This window comes from Colius striatus, chromosome 2, assembly GCF_028858725.1.
Source record: "Colius striatus isolate bColStr4 chromosome 2, bColStr4.1.hap1, whole genome shotgun sequence".
NCBI lineage: Eukaryota > Metazoa > Chordata > Aves > Coliiformes > Coliidae > Colius > Colius striatus.
Genome location: NC_084760.1, coordinates 65035429 through 65056544, shown reverse-complemented (window position 1 = coordinate 65056544; position 21116 = coordinate 65035429). Strand labels below are relative to the sequence as shown.

At 39.3% G+C, this 21116-nt stretch overlaps 1 protein-coding gene across 3 annotated transcripts; it reads right to left on the bottom strand.

Moving 5' to 3' along the window:
* Positions 1–274: 274 nt before the first annotated feature.
* Positions 275–21067, bottom strand: PEX3 (peroxisomal biogenesis factor 3). 3 transcript variants are annotated; one of them, XM_061990852.1, is made up of 13 exons: positions 20947–21067; positions 13416–13547; positions 12054–12159; positions 8418–8461; positions 7066–7190; positions 5648–5714; positions 5496–5550; positions 5078–5234; positions 4501–4571; positions 2616–2738; positions 1374–1470; positions 945–1050; positions 275–479 (listed from the first exon to the last, which is right to left on the bottom strand). In XM_061990852.1, exons 1-12 carry the CDS (start codon positions 21017–21019, stop codon positions 967–969), a joined length of 1134 nt encoding a protein of 377 aa, XP_061846836.1. In that variant the 5' UTR covers positions 21020–21067; the 3' UTR covers positions 275–479; positions 945–966. The 3 variants fall into 3 exon arrangements, with proteins under 3 accessions (XP_061846836.1, XP_061846835.1, XP_061846837.1); XM_061990851.1 differs by having other exon boundaries at positions 275–1050; XM_061990853.1 differs by having other exon boundaries at positions 275–1050; positions 12054–12135.
* Positions 21068–21116: the final 49 nt, after the last annotated feature.

Sequence of the window (21116 nt, the reverse complement as noted above, 5' to 3'; positions counted from 1 at the left end):
CCTCCAACATGAAAAAAATTCCCAAACTCATCATCTCTCAGCCTTTGTAGGGACAGACCTGCAGTGTAAAGCTTGCAAAGTGAAGGAGGTATAGGCCAACAATAGCATGAATTGTTTCAGTATAGAGATCAAAGGTGTATTTTTTCCTGAGTCATGTTAATAGGTGAAAAGCTATTACTGTATAAGTTTAGTCTTTCAACTATGCCAAAGTTTTAAGTGATGGGCCAAATGAAGTTACTGCCTTTCCTGCTACTAATGTTAATACACGCACAAATTTTACATTAAAATATTTTATTACAATACAGACAACTGGGCTCAAAATTAATACAAATTAAGATAAAATATTTACAAGTTAATGTTTACAGTGTAGCTGTCCGAACAGCAAATTCCTTTAGTATTAAATAACAGAGAGCACGCCACTGTCTTGTTCAAGAAGAATGTACGTCGATTGGCAAAGGCTCTTGGAAGGAGGAGAGACCCTTTGGAGTAAAATTTGTAAAGTCAAGGGGAAAGAAAAAAAAGGTTTTAATTTCTTTAAGAAGAAAAACTAAAAGCCTTACTTCATCCTGCTGCTCTGTGCTATTCTTAGATCACTGTGATCGTTAGATTTTTTTTTCCAAGACTTACACACCTCAGGCAAACAAATGGATTTTTTAGTAGGATGTGTCCTACTGCCACCAGAAGCCTTTGGGATGCAATAAAAATCATCAAATGAATTACGGAAGAGGTTGACCATTTTTTTAATAGAAAAGTTTTTACAGATAATGATTCTTTCAAGAAGAGTATTTTTAATAGGTCTTTGAAACAGAACTCTGTTAGAACAAATATGGGCTCACTCCCTCTTTCTTTCAGACTGTTCTTTCTGCTGGCCTACCGCTCTTACACCGTTATAAAATTAACCCAGGTCTCATCAGTAGTCACAACGATTTGTTATAAATACATACTCTACTCCTATAAATGTGCAGTTCATTTCTCTAGTTGCTGAGGGGTACTAAAAGCTTCATAAACATTAGCAGCAAAGTCTTTCACTTGTTCCATTGTCAACAGGTCCTGGAAGAAATTGAAAGAATAAATTTGCTTAATCAAAACACCCGCACCACTATTCTGGTTCTGCTGCAGTACATCATCCATCTTGAGCCATGGAAGGGTTTATGAGCAGAGCTGCAAGTAGAACTAAGTTAAGAGACCTTTTTGTGTGTCAGCACAGTTTGTCAGCAGGAAGAGGTTCTAGAAAAAAATAGCAGCATTTTTGGAAGACATAAATTTGCAGAAAGTTGTAAGTTATGCCAGTTGTTTGTATGTCATCAAGAAGAAGTATACAATATTAATTTCAAAATTTTACTTGGGTTATTTTAAATAAGTTAGAATATTACCTGAACAAAGTGACTGGGTGTTTCACTGCATACCGAATGGATCTGTCCATTTATTATTGGAATTATCTTGGCTAAAGGAAGACTGACGCTGGAAAGACTAGAAAAGAAGGGGAAAAAAACTGGATCTAGGCCTGCTCTAACATTGTTAAACTCTGATTATTATGATTCTAAATAATTACTGCTTCAAAGCAAGAGTTAACAGACTGCAAACAAAAATGTTCAGATGAAGTTTTCCCCCCACCCCCATCAAGCCTTTCTTTTAATATACAGAAGTAGCAAAGCAAATTTCAGCTGGTGTCCCTACTGCACAGTTTCACACTTGCTTCTCGTGCAGGAGATATGGTTACCCAGAGTCTTTATGTGTGTGCATATAAACAGTTGTTAGAAGTGCCAGTCTATAATCTCACATGACTTCAAACTCTAAATCAGGCTTAGGACAAACTACAGTCTTTGGGATATTTTAAGTGATGTAAGTAGTATCTATTTAAATGAAAACATTACTCTGAGCAAGACAGCAATTATTAGACCAAGCATAAATAAACCCAGTTATTACTAATGGTTTTAATTTTAATATTTTAGAAATCTTATTTCACGGAATTGAACTCAGCTTTTGGCTTTGTAACACTCTCACTGCACTGAGCATGAAACAACTTCAGAACAGGAAGAGGCAGAAAATCCTGAATGTTATCTTTTTTTCAACATATCAGGGAAGAACCTAAAGCTCCATGGGTGCTTTGGCTACATTTATGTAGGGAATGGTGGTGATGCCCACCTTCTTTGAGTAACTCCTAACAGTGACTGAGTGCCAGAGCTTGGGGCATGCAGAGCCCCTCTGCTAACCGCAGGGGAACACTTTCCCAGGGCCTCAAAGCGGGGCTGCAGGACAGCATCAACACCAGTGTGGTAAGTCCTCTTTAACTAGAAAGGCCATCTGCTTGTACAGCATTCAGACAAAAAGTGGAAGGTATGAGTCTCCTAATGTCTACTTCAGATCTGCAACATGGTGGGAAATACACCTCGCTAAATTCTAGCCATTTTATGGCTGGGAAGAAAGATGCAATACTTCTAGCTGTCTGCTTAACCAAAGGGAGGAGAGTGCATTTATTCTTGAAAAGCAAGAAGCAGAATTATTTCCAGTGTGAGAACTCAAGCAGGCAGGAAAAATCAGTAGCCTTTCTTGAAATTCACCATGAACCCAAAGCATTAATTGTGTGAGAATCACAACAGAAGAAAAACTCGTACCTATTTACAGAGCCATTCTGAGAGAGGTCCTGTTCAGTAGGTCTAAAAAACTCTGCCATATTATCCAGCAGTCGACTGAATCCTTTGTTTAAACAGGTGCTCAAAACTGTACTGAAGTCTGGACTGGAAAAAAAAGAAGAGGTTTGATTCTTGGGATGTATTTTTTCAAACTAAAAACCCTGCAAGTATCCTGTGTGCAGATGTCTCTCCCATAATGGAAGATGTACAACCCAGACAAAAGGCTGCAAGCACAGCCACCTCAAGAAAGACCAGATCCCCAACAGCTCCACAGCAAACCAATCAACAATCTAAACTCTACCCTCAGGTCACTAAACCCCACAGAAATCAAAAGCATTCCTCACTTCTCTTTCTTAATGTAGAAGGGACTTACCCTTAAAATGCCCCAGATCTACAGCAGCTACATTTTAAGAATAGTTTGGTATTTGGCTCAGTTCCTTCCTAGTCAATGTAGAAGCCCCACATTGGTAGCTCTCTCATAAAAGAATGCAAAAACCACTCTCAAAACCATTGCTTAAAAATAAGTTCTGACAAGCCAAAACTTCTCTTCATGTCATCAAAGCAAGCAAATCCAATAAAATTACTCTCAATTTAACCTGCTTTAGCAGAGGAGAAAAAAAGGTAAGGAAGAGAGAAGAGGGTCTGACTGGGAAGGACATCCTGGTCACCTTGTTTCATCTCAGCAAGGTGGGATTATTTCTTATAAATGAATTTCAGAGCTCTCAACTTTTGAATATCCCAGCCTACAATTATTGAATATAAACATTGATCACAGCAGAGCAGTCACATTTGGCAAGTAAAAGTTGCCTGGTTTTTTATACGGAAGGCCTGTGGCCAGTGGGGTTCCACAGGGATCGGTTCTGAGGCCAGTCTTATTCAACATCTTCATCAACGACCTGGATGAGGGGACAGAGTGTACCCTCAGCAAGTTCCCTGATGACACCAAACTGGGAGGACTGGCTGATTCCCCAGAAGGCTGTGCTGCCATTCAGCGGGATCTCCGCTGGCTTGAGAGTTGGGCAGAGAGGAACCTCATGAGGTTCAACAAGGACAAGTGCAGAGTCCTGCACCTGGGGAGGAACAACCCCCTGCACCAGTACAGGCTGGGGATTGACCTGCTGGAGAGCAGCTCTGCAGAGAGAGACCTGGGAGTCCTGATTGATAATAAACTAAGCATGAGCCAGCAATGTGCCCTCGTGGCCAAGAAGGCCAATGGCATCCTGGGATGCATCAAGAAGAGCGTTGCCAGCAGGTCGAGGGAGGTTCTTCTCCCCCTCTACTCTTGTCTGGTGAGGCCTCATCTGGAGTCCTGTGAAGAGATTATTTTGGGCTCCCCAGGTCAAGAGGGACAGGGAACTGCTGGGGAAATTCCAGCACAGGGCCACCAAGATGATCAGGGGACTGGAGCATCTTCCTTATGTGGGAAAGGCTGCGGGAACTGGGTCTGTTCAGTCTGGAGGAGACTGAGGAGAGACCTCATTAATACTTACAAATATTTGAAAGGCGGGCGTCAAGAGGATGGGACAATGCTTTTTTCTGTAGTGTCCAGTGACAGGACAAGAGGTAATGAATAAAAGCTGGAACATAAAGTTTCACTTAAGAAAAAAACTTCTGTCCTGTTCAGGTGAGGGAGCCGTGGCACAAGCTGCCCATGGAGGGTGTGGAGTCTCCTTCTCTGGAGGTTTTCAAAACCTGCCTGGACTCATTCCTGTGTGACCTGATCTAGATGGACCTGCTTGAGCAGGAAGCTGGACTGGATGATCTCTAAAGGTCCCTTCCAACCCCTACCATTCTGTGATTCTAATTGTCTTTCATAAACAATATTTGTGATATGTAATTAATAGAAATACAGGATATTTCTCCATACCTTTCTAGCATATCTCTAGTTTCATTAAGTAACTTAATTGTAGCAATGTCTCTTTCTGTGAGTCCATAGGCCTAGAAAAAAACAAGACAGACACTATTTATTAAGAAATACATTGGCCACCGTAAGAATAAGAGTAGAAATAGAAGAGTTTTGTAACATGGAATTATGTCAAGGTTTGACATGTAAATCAAATCTATTTAAAGAAAATATTTATTGTCCCAATGTGTTCTAATTTTCCTTTGAAATGGTTACTGTAGGGTTTTTTTAAACTAAAACCAGTACTATTGGGAAATACTACATTAATTCACCAAAAAGTTTTTCCACTTCTGCCCTCCCAAACAGAAATAAACCCAGCTTAAATTGAGGATGACATTTATTTTCAATGAAATCTGAAGAAAGTACTTTGCCTTGAGTAAAGAGGTAAGGACACTTGATTTATGACAGAAGGAGCATCACCATTTATTCAAAACACAGATGCCATGGTACAACTCGAAGACCGTTGTGTACTCTTCCCTTCCAAAACCAACCAACCAAAAAACGCAGAATGAAAAAAGATGAAAGAAACTGAAACATATACCTGGGCAGCCAAGGGGTTTTCTTCATCTGGCATCAGATAATGACATAAGGGAGAGTAAGATACACCCTGATCTGAATCTTTATGCTCCACTACTTCCCTGATATCTTTAAGTTTCTGTTCCAGCTCCAGAAGAGATAGGGTGTGTTTAAGGGAGATACTGGAAAAGGAAAAAAAAAAGGCTACAGTGTTGATGGCAAAATGAATAAAGATGCTTTGTCCTCCTACCAATAATATGTTGGCAAGTAAGAGGATCCCAGCCTGCTATGTTGGTTTGCACTGGTAGACACAGCCTGCTATAATAAAACACTGTTTTGGAACAGGTCAGTCTGCCTTCCTTTTGAAAAAAATCTATTAAAACTCGTTGTTTTGGGAACAGTCATCACAATAAAGTTCACCACAGAGAAACAGAGACTCTTACCTCCCAAAAACTTTCTGCACAGCTTGTTTAACAATAGTTATTAACTCAGTCAGTCCTACAACAAAAAAAAGTGTCAAAATTATTCTAATTATTTGCTCAAGTCTAGAAAAAGTAGCATTTTGTAAGTAATTAGCTTATAAGAAGCATCATACCATCTCCTAGAAGGTGCTGAATACTCGATAAATATTGCTGCTGAACTTCAGGGGGAGCTAGTAGTGTCTGGGGAAGAAATAATCCAGTTTTGTGACATGTCAGTAGTAGAGAACAATGCAAAAATGATTTCCAACCTATTTCCTTAATCTTTATAATACCCTGCAGCAGCTGGATTTCCCTGTTTTCACACAACTCTGTAGCTTCTGACTCTCTTCCTGCAGAACTTTCACAAGTATTGAAGGAAACAATGCCAGAGGACAATACAGATCTGTTCCATCTTCAGTAGCACAGAAAAAAAATCTTTTGCTTTTCCTTGATATATAAGAAAGTCTTTTAAAAACCTGCATTGCAGGTGAAACTAGACCCTCCACCACTCCAAAAGTTAAACCTAGTGAAATGGGATATTTATGCTCAACCTTAACAAAAGCTTTTCTGATAAAGGAGCAGCTTTCAGGAACCGAGACAGGATCCCTGTTTGCTCCAGTGGAGTGCCTCAGAGTTAGCTCCGTCAACCTACTTCTCTATTGGAAAAATAACAGAAAGGAAACATAATTCCAGTCCAGACTTATCTTGTCTTTTTAAAAAAAGCTTTTTCAGATTTCACAAAACAATGCACAATCTCCATCAACTCTGGCCTCCCTAAGTAAAGCTTGTCTCAGGCCTTCCTTGGCAGGCTTTTCCTTGTCTCTCATCAGGAACTATTACAGGGGAGCATGCAACAACTAATCGAAGTTTATATCCATTATTTTTAGATGAGTCATCTAACAATTTGCAGATCTTACTTTGCACAATGGGTACGTACCTACCATAGGATTGATCTATTTTTTATTGAGCGGTGATAGATACACTATATAAACAAAACCCAAATCTTCTCCCTTGCTTGGCTCCACCAACAGACATTGAGGTAGATGGCCTTTTAGAGTTAAAACAAAAGACTCAAAATTTCAAAGACATCAATTTTCTTCTTTACTCCTAGGAAAATTTAACTGGGGAATTAATGTATGTGCTAGGAAGACCTAAGCATTGATATATATCTGCATACATATCCTAGATCCTTCACACAGTATTACTGTTTCACAAAAAATTAAAGCAAAGAAATATTTTATGTCAGTGTTTAGATATGAAGTGACCTTTAAGCAGTACAAAGGCAGACAAAAGGTGTCTAAATATTGCTAGTATTTTGTTAAGCAACAGTATCACCAAATCATCCAAATTTAGAGGCTATTAAAACACATCAATATATATCTTATTTCCAGTAATGCTTCTGCATCCCCCACGCTTCATAAGAACTCTTGGTTTCATTCTAATACTCCTAAGCTATGCCTTTTGTATCTTTTGCTAAATAATCCTTTTGCGTCCAAGGAAGTGGAAACAAAAGTTGAAAGAAAAGAAAGTTGAAACAAAACAAGAGACTTACTGTGCCATTTCTGCAGAGTGCAGCATTATCTAGGTAGATGTAACCGCCAATAATATTTAACTGGACTCGCAAAAGAACTACCAGCATACAGGTACTATATACAGCTACAATGCTTCTTGTGAAACCTTGAAAAGAGACAACAAAAAACACCTCAAAGCCAAAGAAGGGTGAGCCAAGGAGAGAGAGTGCTCTCCAAGACTGAAGACATGTTGAGGATCATAGAATGGGTAGACCTATAAAGATCATCCAGTCCAATGCAGTCCGGGATTTTTAAATATAGTCACATTTCTTTCATATAGTTGTCACAACACACATTTTCATAATACATACCCAAGATGGTCATGAGTCTAATATGTGCTGCAGCTACATCAAAAACATGCCATTTAAAGTCCTACATTAATATAATTTTGCATGTTACACAAGTTATTATGGGAAAAAAAAAAGGTAAAAATGCTCCAGAAGCAAAATGGATGTACTGTCAAATTATCTTTCTTCATTAGGCCAGGAAATACACACAGTACAACAGCCCTCGCCATGCAATTAAGACACAGAAGGCATAACAGCAGCTTGGGAAAAAGTTACCTAAAGCAGGAACAGCTAATATCTTAAGAAAGAAAACTAAAATGAGCATCAGCTACCTGCCACCAGGCAACACATGTGGAAGAAGCGACATGAATATGGATGAGTGCTGAGTAGCAAGGACACAGGAAGAAAGCAGCTGGATCAGAAGTAGGATGCATAAAGGTGTCATGCAAAGGAGAAACGAAACCAAAAGGATGGAAAGACAAAATTGGGAGGTGGTGGGGATAACAAATGGTACCAAGGAATCAAAAGTAGTAAAAGAAAGCTCAGTACTATTCACTACATAACTGTCTGATTTCAGTATTCCCCCTTCCCTTGCACTGCTTCTGTCAGTCAATGAAAAAGATGAACCAAAGGGTTCATAGTCACCCTTACGGTGGTTCTCTCCAACAGCCTTGAAAGGGGGAGATTGCTGGCCATGTAAGGGTTGGCCTACATTCCTGATTGATGTTTTCTCAGGTTCAGCATACAACTTTCTGAAAAACTAGTTTGATTTTTCTGTGACCGTATGGAAAGTTCTAACAAAGTTTTCTTGAGCGGAGTAACATGAAGGCAAGTTAGATGAGCTTTTAACTTCTGGGGCTATGAAAAATTCCTTCAAGAAGAGCTTTTGGGAAGGAGGAACAGGCAGGAAGTTTGCCATGTAGCATGTTACACTCTCTTCATATCTACTGAAACAACAACCCAGTGTAAAGCGTGCATTTTAAAGGGTGTGACTTTTAAAATTTGTACTAAATATTATGCAGATGAAATCTTTCATTTCCACTTACTTATTATCTTTAAATCCTCCCATATTTCTAACTTGTTTGCTGGCCTGTGGGAAACAAATGGAAATAATAAACATTAAAAAGTATATCATCCTTAAAATTGATACAAATGTCAAAAGAAATAGCAGCGCTCCAAGATGAAGTCATGTTATTATCCTAACAATTCAGATCAAATTCATGTCTACATTGACTCGCCTCACTCAAGAAGTCACAGAAAAGATACAAATCCTTGAAGGTATAAACGTGTTTCATTATGTCAATTATACACTTGCATTATCAATTTTGAGTTACTACACTAAGCAGTCAGAAAAACCCCACTGATGGTACAAAGGGGTGTCTTCTGGGGCCTTGATCCCAGATACATTTAATCTAGACCTCTGTTCAGCAGGGCTTCCTATACTCACCTTGTATGATGAGTGCAGGACCAGAATTTCCATACCCGCAAGATTTACCATTACCTGACTTTGTTTTAGAGCTCAGATTTAATTGCCAAAAAAATAAAGAGATCATGACCATCTGTGGGAAAGAAGACTTGCTCCACACACACAAATGCACGTTGATCTTTTGTTGAAAAATGTCTCCTTTTTTGCCCCTGAGCAATTCCTAAAATTGTATATGTCTTGCAGTCAAGAGAGCGAGACTGTAGACTGCACAGATATACCCCAACTGCCTAAGGTACACTGCACATTTGTAACTTCTATCCAGAGGTAATGTTAGCAATATGGCAGCAGTAGCAGAGATAAGAGCAGGCTAAGTACCCTAAAAGTCAGATCAGCCATTCTCGCCTGTTAAGTACTGTCAGCAAAAAATGGCTGCTGTGTCTCTACCATGGATGAAATATTGTGCAAGTCATGAAGAGAATCATTTGGTAATTTGTTAGAATTAACACAAATATTTAGGGCAGATAGTTCAGATCAACCTAGACTTTACAGTAATAAGATATTTTTCACTAGAATTTCTTTACAGACACAACACGTGCACTTTGGCATTAGTTTGACCATTGTATCAAACAATGAATTTTAAAGTTTACTGCTATCTAACGATGCAAGTTAACTGATAACCTGTTAAATCTACAACTCTAAAAAGTAAAGAGATAGATTAAAGAAAGGATAACTAGACAGGACAGAAGGATCCATGACACATACAAAACCAGTTTACACACTTCTCTTTTTGTAAGCTAAATCAACAGTTTTAAAAGCTATTCAAAAGCAAAACAAAGGTATGGCTGTTAAAAAAAACCACAGTAATATCTCTGTAGATAGAACACATAACAGGACTCAAAATCACTTTTGTTACTTATGAGTAACATGGAAACATGAGTTTTCCGTGCAAACTGAAGAGAGAAAGAGAAGCCAATACATCAGTGTCAGCCAACTACAATTGCACCTGCTTTGTCAAAACATTTTATAGAGCTCACAGCTTAAAAAGTTTATCCTCACAACCTAAGGCCACAGCCAGGTAACAGTTCAAGTCTGCAAGGATAAAGTGTAGCAGCAGAAACAGTTCAGTCTTTATCTTCTGCCATTTACTAAGACTCAACTGCTACTCAAAACTCAGCTTTTATTTCACATTTATTTCTTTGGAAAACTATTACCTGCTATTGAAGTAAAAAGCAATGCAAACAAAAAATACAGAGGTATGGAATAAAGCCAAGTGCTGAAGAAGTGGAAATACACAACGTCTGCAAGGCAGGTACTTCATTCAATCACGCTGCTTTGAAAAGACAGACAGAACAAGAACCTCTGTGGTCTTGTGTGACGCTTCGTCTTTAAGTTTCTCCTGAAAACTGAAGATTTCAGCCCGCTTAACACCCTTCAACCTACCACCAGCTGCCCCAAATCACTAAAACAATGCAAAAAGGTTTTAAATTTAAGGAATTGAACAGATTTTAAGTTAAAATAATTAACCTAAGGCATAACTCAGTCTGTAACATAAGATAACATTGATCCATAACATGTTAAGCCCCAACATAGATTATGTGAGAAAAAGAACACATCTTCAGGGACATGAAGAAAAGTGAATCTCCACATCTATTCTTTTGTATATTCAGCAACAAGGGCACTCACAGGTTGGGAGACTCAAATCAAAGTGGAAAGCAAACAAATCTATACCTCCATGTGTAGCACAAGAATGCAGAGCTTCTTCAAAGACTCAGGTGGGATGAGCCCTGATGGCTGACCCTGTGACCTTCTCAACTTCTCTACCTTTTCAGTTCAAAAAGCTTAGGCATCTAATTAAAACTTCCTCAGCATAAGTCAAAAAAGGAAGCATAAGATACAAACTCCACTGCAAGATACACTCTAAATTAAGTATCCACGTTTACACGACACTACATGTAACTAGCATTTAAAAAAATGTTTTCAGGAATGCATTACAATAACATCAAAAAGTCCCATCTCCATTTTGACTGGGATTATCGGAATTCAGAAGTGGGTCACTGTACCTGTCAATTATTTGCACTAGTCAAAAGAGTTAGAGACACCAGATATACTTTGATAAAAGAATGCATTCTGCAGAGAACACACTGAGGCATTGTATGTCTTCACCATTGAACAAAGGATTACAAACCTTAGTAGACTACTTTGCTACACAGTCCAGAGGCAAAATCTGGTGATCCACAAGAGCTCTCGTTTGCTCAGGTTTATTTTTCATTCAGCAAACTCTTATTATGACAAATATGTTAAATATTCCATCAAAGTTAACTTTTCCTAATTTCTTGTTGTTTAGGGTAAATAATACTCAATTACAGCTGCAAATTCTCAGATAATCAATTATAAAAGCACTGTCCAGGTTGCCATTCCCACTTTGAATATCACATTCTGTTGCCTTGTGTAAGAGTGTTTTTTGACTGAAAAGAGACAACAACTAGATAGGTAATCTATTAAATGCTGAACATATGAAGCTATAGCTGTACAAATAAGCTAGTGGGAGATGAACTAGAAAGAGAGCTTAGGAAGGCAGCCTAGAGTGAGTCAGAAATCCTGTGTTAACTGCTTACACTACACCAAATTCCAAGCATCTTACTCTTCTTTTAAGATAAGCTATTACACACTTTATGTACTTGAAAATATCCTATTTGTTCCTGCAGTTATAAGGAAGCCAAAGGTGTTTTCTGACAGGGAAGTAATCCTCTTAATGTAGAACGTGTCCCTATTTGTTCTACTTCAGAAAATCAAAAAAGAAAACTTACTTCTCATAGCTAACATCCATTTGCAATCTCATCTTCCACTACTACTCATATATGATTTTGATAAGATTACAAAAACATTTTTACAGATACAACATCAATAACTCACTCAAGATGCTTTGTCCTACTTAAGAGAAGAATACATCCTTCAAGTACCTTTATCTACCTATCTCATACACCCTTTGAGAAAAAACACATCTCTCACTGCAGCATCCTAAAGGAAGTATGATTTCTTGAAATGTTTGGAAAATTCCAGCCAAACCTATCAAAATACTTTTAACATGAGGCACAATATTTTTGTAGTGATTTCAAAATAGTTTTCAAAAGATAAATGACTGAATGGGACACAGAAACAAAGTCCTGCATGCTATCAACATTACAAATATAAACTTTGGAAAAAAAAAGCACTTATCTTGTGATCAAAACAAGTGATCTTTAACAAACATTCTTACCTATTTTTAAGAAGAGATGTGAGACTCTCAGAATTTAATTGATGCATTAAAGCATCCCTCAATGTTGGAAGCATTGACAGCACTGTTATTAAAAGAAAAAAAAGACCTGTCAACATTAAAAAAAAAATCATCATAAACCTACCCTCAGCTCTCACTCAACAGCTGCTATACAATGCAAACCCCATTGTTCAACAGGCAAAGCTGGGAGGACAAGCAAAATACAAAACCCTGGGACTACTCAGAGTGCAATTATCTGCATCTCTCTTATGAGCCTTGGCATGGTGCTACCCTTGGGTGGCTACATGTCTTTGTTGACTCCAGCTGCAGATGTGTACTCACATCCTACAGATGTGCATACAGGTGCCTTCAACTGCCTAGAAGAAAATCTACCCTTACATTTCTCCAAATGAGAAGAAGAATATCTGAGGTTTGTGGTTTTTTTCCCCAACAAGAAAACCTGAGAAAGGTATGCTTTAAAATAAGAGAGCTGGTGGGAAAAAATTCTGTGCTTTCAGAATTTTCAACATCCAATCTGTTGTTAAATGGTAAGAACAGGAAATGGAAACCAAGCATGCTCAGAACATAACTGATACTAAGAACTAAATATGAAAAGTCTTGACAAGAATGCATGCTGACAGACAGAAGGTACTTCGTACAACAAAGGGCAAAGAAAAACTTAGTCTCTGCAGCAGAATCAATCCCAGCACTATAAAATGGAAAAGATGAAAATGAAATACCAGGTTATTTCATGTCAGGGTAAACACAGTGCACAGAAAACATTTGCAGACACTCAAGAAGCCGTTACAAAATTTCATCAGGAGAAGAAAATGCTGCTCAATTTGTTTAATAGAAATAGTTTTGAAAGGCCTATATTTACAAGAATTACAAGGATTTTGTTAAAGACCAGTGTTATAAACACTTTAACTTTCTGCTCCCCAGCTAGTCAAGTACCTTTTAACTGTTCAAATATGAAGAATAGGCTGAAGCGTTTCTTATTTGTAAATAAAAACTAGCTTACTAACAACATGCTATAACAAGATAATCCTGCTGCAAATTCAGTATTGTGTATGTGCGGTTTAGGGCAACTGTAACCTGCACATACAGTTCTATGGATTATGGATGATCATTCAAACCAAAAATTAAGATGACCCCTAGAAATCTTTTCAATCTTCTGTTTTTCAGATTCTGTTTTAATTATGTAAAATGACTCTATGCACTAGTTTTTAATTAAGATTTTGGATTCATCTACATTTCTTATTCTTCTTCTATCCTGTCAACATGCAGTGTAAATCCCCAAATAGTTGCACCTATCAAAACTAGTAGTTTTGATACTAATTGCACCTATCAAAACTAGTATCTTACCTGTCATATTGCACGTCCTCTGATTGCTTTCAAAATGATACTGCCTTCGTGCTTGGGCTATGTATTCAGCTGCCTCTCGTTCTTGAATTTCTCTGATTTTCTTCTGCCCATATTTTCCAAGTAAATAGACTCCTAAAGAAGAGATTTTCATATTACAAGCTGCTTTCAAAAAGCGAGGAAGGCTCCTTCAGCCCTTCTTTGAACTATGAGGGTGTATAGTGGGTTTTGGGGGATATGTGGGTCTTGAGTACTATAATCCTGATTGACAACGTAATAGAAAGAATGTTTTCAAGGGTAGTGACCAGAATTAGTATAAGAGTGAGAAGAAATATCTTGCCTTTCAAAGAAGGTATTTTGATATTACTCCAACGTGAACAACTAGTCCAGAAACGAGTGAAGCAAATATTGGAAAGAGGAAAAAAGGTAACAAAGAATAAAGAAACTGAAATGCACAGGTCTGGAAATGGATGAAAAGTACCTTTTTTTTTTAAGAGGTTATATTTCTAAAGTTGGCAAAAGCTAGACACAAAACTCGAGTATTAAAAATCACAAAAGAGAAAATGTTACAGATAACACTTCCTTCGTTTGGTCCTGAAACTTATCCATAGGAAGACTCTTAGCTGCAATAAGGATTGTCCATAGCCCTCTTATTTCTTACCTCGCCTAGTTCCTACTCTCTAGTCCCATCCTTCTTCTGCCCTTGAGGAGCCGATCATCTCTCATCACCCTCACTATAATTCTCCATATCCACAAAGATCCACCAAAAATTTTTCTTCTATATTTCCTCCTCTCTTTACGTATATCCCTTTAAGTTTGTCCCAACTGCTCTTCCCAAGGTTGGGGGAAAGAAGGGAGGAACAAACCCAAGCAGAAAAGACTACTGTACAAGCTGATCACCTTCTGTCCACTGGGGTGCAACCCTCTAAGTACTGAAACTCCTCTACGGTGCATCAGCTCTGACTGCCAAGTCAATAACGGTACACAGAATAAATATGAATACCCAATCAAGACTTTGCTTTTTTTTCCATCAGGTATTTTCAAAAGTCCTAAGCACGGAGCCACAAAGTTTTCTTCAAAGCTCAATTTCCACATTTCAAAGTTAACATCTGAACGAATGAGGCATTCAACAGTTGCTGAACACTGAAAGTTTTAAAACTATTCTTATAAGCCCAATACACAACGCTAAAAAAACAACAACCTCAAACTCCCCAAGATTTTGAATTCAGCTACATTTTTAGGTCATTAAAACCTTTCAACACGTTCTCTACATTTCAAAAATCTTGTCAACTTTGTGCCCCAATATTTATGGTTGCAAAAAAATTCATCTGTTCATATTGGATTTATGCTTCCAGAGCAGTTTGAACAACCACAGTCACTTCCACTTTTTTCCCCAAAGCACTGTAAAATAAAAATGGGGTAGTCTCTCTCTCTTGCTTTAGTGTTTAGGCAGAGGGACTGTTTGCCACATATGAGAGTCACTCTGTTAGATGCAAGCTTTAATATTATGGTTCCATACATATAAAATGCAACCTTACCACTGTAAATTGTTAATACAATGAGACTTTGTAAATAACCTTTTTTTTCTTCTTCTAAAAAAAATTGATCAATTCCTGCCAGGAATATCTATTTACAACACAACTGTCAGAGTAGTGATTTTTTTTTTTCAGCTAAGACACTGAAATAGCAACATTTTTTTTTTACTATTAGCATCTAATTTTTGAATATAATCATTTTATTCCACCATATTTTTTCACAGTACATTCATGTATAGTCGTTTATCCAAATGACTACTTTGGGTTATTTTTTCCCCTCAGAATAAGTCCTTTAACTCCAGGTTTTGTGGCAGAAAAGCTGTAAATCTTAAAAAAATAATTAAAGAGAAAGACTCTTGCTGAACAGGACACAGGCAGACATACAAACAATTTTAGAAGACTCATGTGCATGCCCTGAAGTGATATGCTGGAGCAACAGCTTTATAATTAAGATTGAGAAAACTAATTGCTTAATACTCAATTGTTACAGCTGTGCAACTACCCTGTGTTAAGAACATACCCTGTCGTGCCTCCTGAGGGTCCAAAGCTGCAACTGCAGTCATCCACATCTAAAAAAGAGTTTCCAGAAAAAAAACCCACCTGTCTAAAATGAAGCAACATCAGCTACTAGTAATATTTTTATTATAATTGGAAAAATTGGAAAAAAGTATAATAATACTTTTCCTCCCCTCTCCTGAACTACGCCGTAACTTTGACTCATCACTAACAGACATTATTTACTTCGGTATCATCCTCATCTTTGGGAGTGCAAGGAGTCAGAAGTTAACTGAAGTAAAAGTTACACCACCCACACAGCTGAGGTAAAACCAACAAAAAAGTCTGGATCGTAGGAGCAGACTGCCTCTGTTACCAACTACACAGCATGCAAGTGTCTCTAAGTCACCTGGAGGACACAGCACCTCACTTGGGAAATCCAGGTCTTCTTTGTGACTCCCTCTCACTGGGTGACTAGTGGAACTCCTGCCCACTAGCCACCGGAACAGAGCAGCGGGGCCTCTGCAAGTCTCTGGCTTATGGGACACTTCAAGGAGCTGCCAGCCTGGCAGTCGGCCTGCATGTGCGTGCACATTTTACTTTAGAAGAACTGTGCATGTCTATATTGACAGATGAAGCACTAATCTGAAATATTTGAATTCTAAGAGAACTCTTAGATGACTTAGAAGTCCAGGCCGAATGTATCCCATGAAAACATCATCGTTAGGGAGTTGGAAGCAGGACCAGAGAAAGCCACATCCCAAGGACGGTCATATGGCATTAGCCATAAGGCTAATGCACCTGTAGGAAACTAAACTGACATTTTGAAAGGCTTTGTTGTTATAAGCAAGCCAGGTGGACCTCAACACTTTGCAATAGCTAGTATTACTCAATTTTATCTCTCAGTATGGTATAGGACGTCTGCAAAAAGTGGCAGGAGCAACATTTTATTCATGTCTAATTAGCTAAACTGTTGTATAGATAGAACTTGATATTGAATCTTTCCCATATGTTCTATACAAAACCAGGAATTAAGAAAATCCAGCAATAATGAGATTGCCCAAAAGATACTTTCCATGTAAATCTTTTTGTGCCCTCACTAAAATGTGAGCTATGCAACCAAATATAGCCCCAACACTTCTGATTCAGAAGGTTTAGAAACAGATGAATTGTACAAATTAGAATTGCACCACCTGATGCCAGAACCTTTGTGTACAGGAAGGATCCCTAACTGGAATTCATACTGCTTTAAAATTGATCTACAAAGTGAAACATTTATGCTTGTATTGGCTGTTTGTGCTGGTTTTGATTGGGGCACAGCTAATTTTCTCTATAATAGCTAATATGGCGCTATGTTTTGGAAATCGTGTTGGTAACGCACTGAGGCTTTTCGTTATTTGCTGAGCAGTGCCTGCCCAGAGTCAAGACCTTTTCTGCTTCTCCCCCATGCCCTGCCAGCAACTGGGCTGTGAGTGCAAAAGGAGTTGGGAGAGGACAAAGCTGGGACATCTCAGACCATACGGTATCACGCTCAACAATAAAAATAAGGGGGAGGTGGCTTGGGAACCTACTTGGCATTGGTCTGGTGGTGTTGAGCAATTGTTTTCAATTACACCACTTGTCTTCCTCATGGTTTGTTTTTCTCTCTTTTATTTATCTCCCCCTCTTCTCCCTTCTCCTTAAAATTTATTATTACTATTATTAAACTATGTTTATCTCAACCCATGAGTTTTCTCGCTTTTACCCTTCCAATTCTGTCCCACTGGGAGTGAAGAGTGCGAGTGAGCAGCTGTGTGGTGCTTAGTTGCTGTCTGGGGTTAAACCACAATACTGTCGTGCAGCACCTGAGGTCTACAATATCCATATCCTGCAGAAGACACACTTTGATTCATCTGTTAATAGTAAACAGAGATAAATAATCTCTAATTTGTCTCTGGCTGTAACACAGTACAGTGTCTTCCCATCTAAGTGTAAGTAATGGAAGTAGCTTACAAAAATCTCCAGGCTCTTACTTATTCATGTCAGTGACCTCCAAAAAGGTAGGATATTTCTCACATCACACAAGTTACGGCTTAGCTGTCCCTCAGCCCTTTCCTTTCTTCATAGTAATATTGGATAGATGAGCAGAAAGGTGGGACAGGTAACTAGGAGGCATCAAGTTTTCAGGAAACCTCTCTACCACTCCACATAACCTCTGCCTTCACTTCCATACTTCTCTCAGGGGAGAAAGAAAAGGAAGAAAAAAAAAAAAGGAAATTTTTCAGGTTTAAGAATTTTATTATGTTGAAATTGTGCCTTTCTTCCAGAAACTGTCAGCTCCACAAGTTGTGATTTGTCCTTATATTCAAGTATACCATGCATCGACTCATATACAATCGTCCCATTTTGATTGAAAACTATATATAAAATAAGAAGGCACTAAAGCCTTATTCTCTTGGCACCACTGAATCCCAACAAGACAGCTTTCTTTGCTACGCAGACTCCTGAACTGTAACACTCTTTCTGCAAGCTGAAGGTTGCAACAGATGAAACTGAGCGCTAATTCATTCACCATGAAATCAGGACCATATATTGCAGACACACCCTGAACTTGCTCTTCCACTGCAGCGAGAGAATTTCAACAGTGAATCATTTAGTAATAACCATTGAAATCTACCTTGAATGCTGATCACTGAGATAGAAACCACTTTAAGGTAAATCTACCTATCCAGTGAGAACAAGTGAACATAACAACATCCTTTTAGCTCTGTCATGTTAAATTTCTAGTGTGTTTGACTGTAGATTTTGTTTGAAGTGATTTAAGTCTTTTTAGTATGCAATTTACTGTACTTTGCTAAAAGGACAGACTTATGAAGAAAGAATTTGTACAGCATCTTTGCTGAGTTGATGTCTTCCAAAACCTGCCCTACAGTTAAGGGAAAATTACATCTATTTTAGTTGATTTTCCCTCAACTTGAGCTCTAATTTTATGAAGTTTGTATCTTCATAAGCAGAAAAATCTGTTTCAGTTTTGTGGTTGACAGAAACAGCACTAAGCATGAGAGACGCTGATAACAGACAAGGAATTCACCTCAGGAAAAAGGAAAAGTTACCAACAGACACAGATTTTGGTGAAATAATTCTCCAGTAACAGAACACTGATACAATGTTGTCTCAGCAATAATGTAGAAACAATTGTGTACTGTCTAATGAATCATTAAATATCCACACATTAATGGCCAGCCATGTGCCAGTTAAAGACTTAAAATCCTTAAACCCTGTGATATTCCCTTTTCCCTGTTAACACCACTCTCCCCAAAAATGCACCTGCAGCTCTTAAAAAAAATCAAAACCAACCCAAACACCAGAGACATGTAGACTCCCATCTTTGGTATTAAATCAGTACATTATAATGCCTTCCTTACATCAGCCACTTCCAGATATTCTGCCTTCAAATAAAAGCAGCAATGTAAAGCTGCATTCTGCCTTTTAACAGTAGGCAGCAGTTTTTGGATGAGAGTCTGTTGTGGATCTCTGGGTTCTGATTCATTGGTGGTGGCTTTACCATAGCTTCTGAAGTTATTTTAAGGTCTGATCCATAACTAATAAATAGATGCCCAAGGCACTCACAATTCAGCTGTGTAGCAACCGTAGTGCAGCACTCTGCAGTAAATCCCTTCATCTCCAAGATTGCCCTTAAAATACCCTGGTGCGAGTTACAGCTGGTGGCTACTAATGATGTTCTCCTGCTTGTGAATGTCCCTATTTACTTCAGAGTCTCAAAGACAAAAAAAACCCAATTCTCTACAGAGTCCTGAAATACAACACAGCCCAAGGAAAGTGGTACTTGATCCATGCTGCAAGCAACAACAGCATACTTCAGTATTTTCAGTCAGAAGTTTAAACCCTCATTACAAGGAAAGCATCTTGGGTTGGGTTTTTTTTTTTTGACTGGTCATACTTAAATGACTTTTAGTGCCCAATAGTTCTTTTTGTGTACTTCAGTCAGTGACATTTTAGTAAATGCAATACTGAACTGGACATAACCAGCACCAATCATAAGGAAAAAGAGTTAAATTCAGTGATATTAGCGTGGTTTTCAGACTGGCAGAAAGCTGTCTATACATGATGAATTTTGGATTTCATGTTATGAGGACTATCAAGAGCCATAAGCTCTCCCACTAGGGACATTGATTCAGGTTTACTAGCTTCAACTGGGACAATTAGCGTTTTCACTATTCCCATTTGTCCACCCACCACTCTCACAGAGACAGTTGAAGGGGAACAGCTTGCAGGTTACACGCTGGGATAGTAACGTAAATCTGTTTACTTAACATGGTGAGCTGTAATGTGATGGCCCAAAAACTGCTAAACAGTACTTGAAGAGTCAGAAAACCTGCAGAGAGGATGAACTAGAGAAGTGGTGTGACAAATATTTCAATAACCATTACCTAACCTGTTATTATGTATTAATTGGCCCTCTTTGAAAAACAAAACAAAAACACAGAAGAAACTGATGTTGAAAGGATGTAGAAGTCACACCAACCAGTCAGAAGCATACACAATTCACCTTCACAAAAGACTTCACCTGAATATGAGATAAAACATACTGCAAAAACCCTGATTGCAGACTTTCCTTAGCAACTCTGTAATATTTAATTCTGTGCAATTTGTGTAAGATATCTCTCTGAGCATGCAAAGACATGGCCACACCTTTTGAGAAGCATTTAATCTCCATCTGCTGAGATATACCCTTTATTATTAAACACAGAAACAGATCCAAGGTGTTCTTTTAAATCCAGTTCCAACTAAAAATAATCCTTTAATAACTCCAAAGAAAGGAGGAGCTTACCAGACCATAACCACCCGACAGGTTAGACAAGAGCCTTAGGGGAGAAGGAAGGGCTTGAATAACGAACATAAATCCTCCTCTCCAGTAAAGCTTTGTGTTGGCAGTTATACGGACAATTCACCTCAATGCACAAGTGACTTTCACCCTCTGTCCTCAAAAAAGACTAATACAAATGGCACTCATGCTTTGCGCGATTAAATGTTGTTTTGAACCAACACAAACATCCGCCGTAACAAGCCCCAGGCAACTTGAATCCCCGAGTTTCTGGACGGGCAAATCTTCGCCCCTGCGCAAGTGAAAAGTCTTCCAGCTACCTGAACTCTCCCAAAGGCGGTCGGGTGGGTGGGCGCCGGTGTCACCGGCACGGGAAAGGGATGCCCCACGCCAAGGCGGAGCAACCCGTGACACGGCCCGCGGCGACGCAGGGACGAGGCCAGCGGGGCCCGCAGCACCCTGGGTCGGCCACGCCGGCGCCCGGCACCTGCCGGGCTTTCCTGCCAGCGGGGAAGCTGCCTGACCACCGGGGGCTTGGCCGCGGCGCCGCCTCTGAGAGGGCCTCCCCGGCGGCTCTGCGGCGATAACGGAGAGGCCCCGCGGCTCTTGAGATCGGCTCCGCACAGACCCCTTTTATCACCCTCCCGGCCGCCCCTCGGTCCGGCTGCTGCGCACTCACCGCCGAGGAAAGTGCCGAGGACGAGGCATTTCTTCTTATGCCGCTTGAGGAAACTCCAAAGCGACCGGAGCATCCTGCGCGCCCGGCGCGGCCCGGCCGCCCCTCGCCTGCCCGCGGCGGCGGAAGGGGCGGTGGCAGCGGCCCCGCCCGCGGTGCCTCGCTGCCCGGCC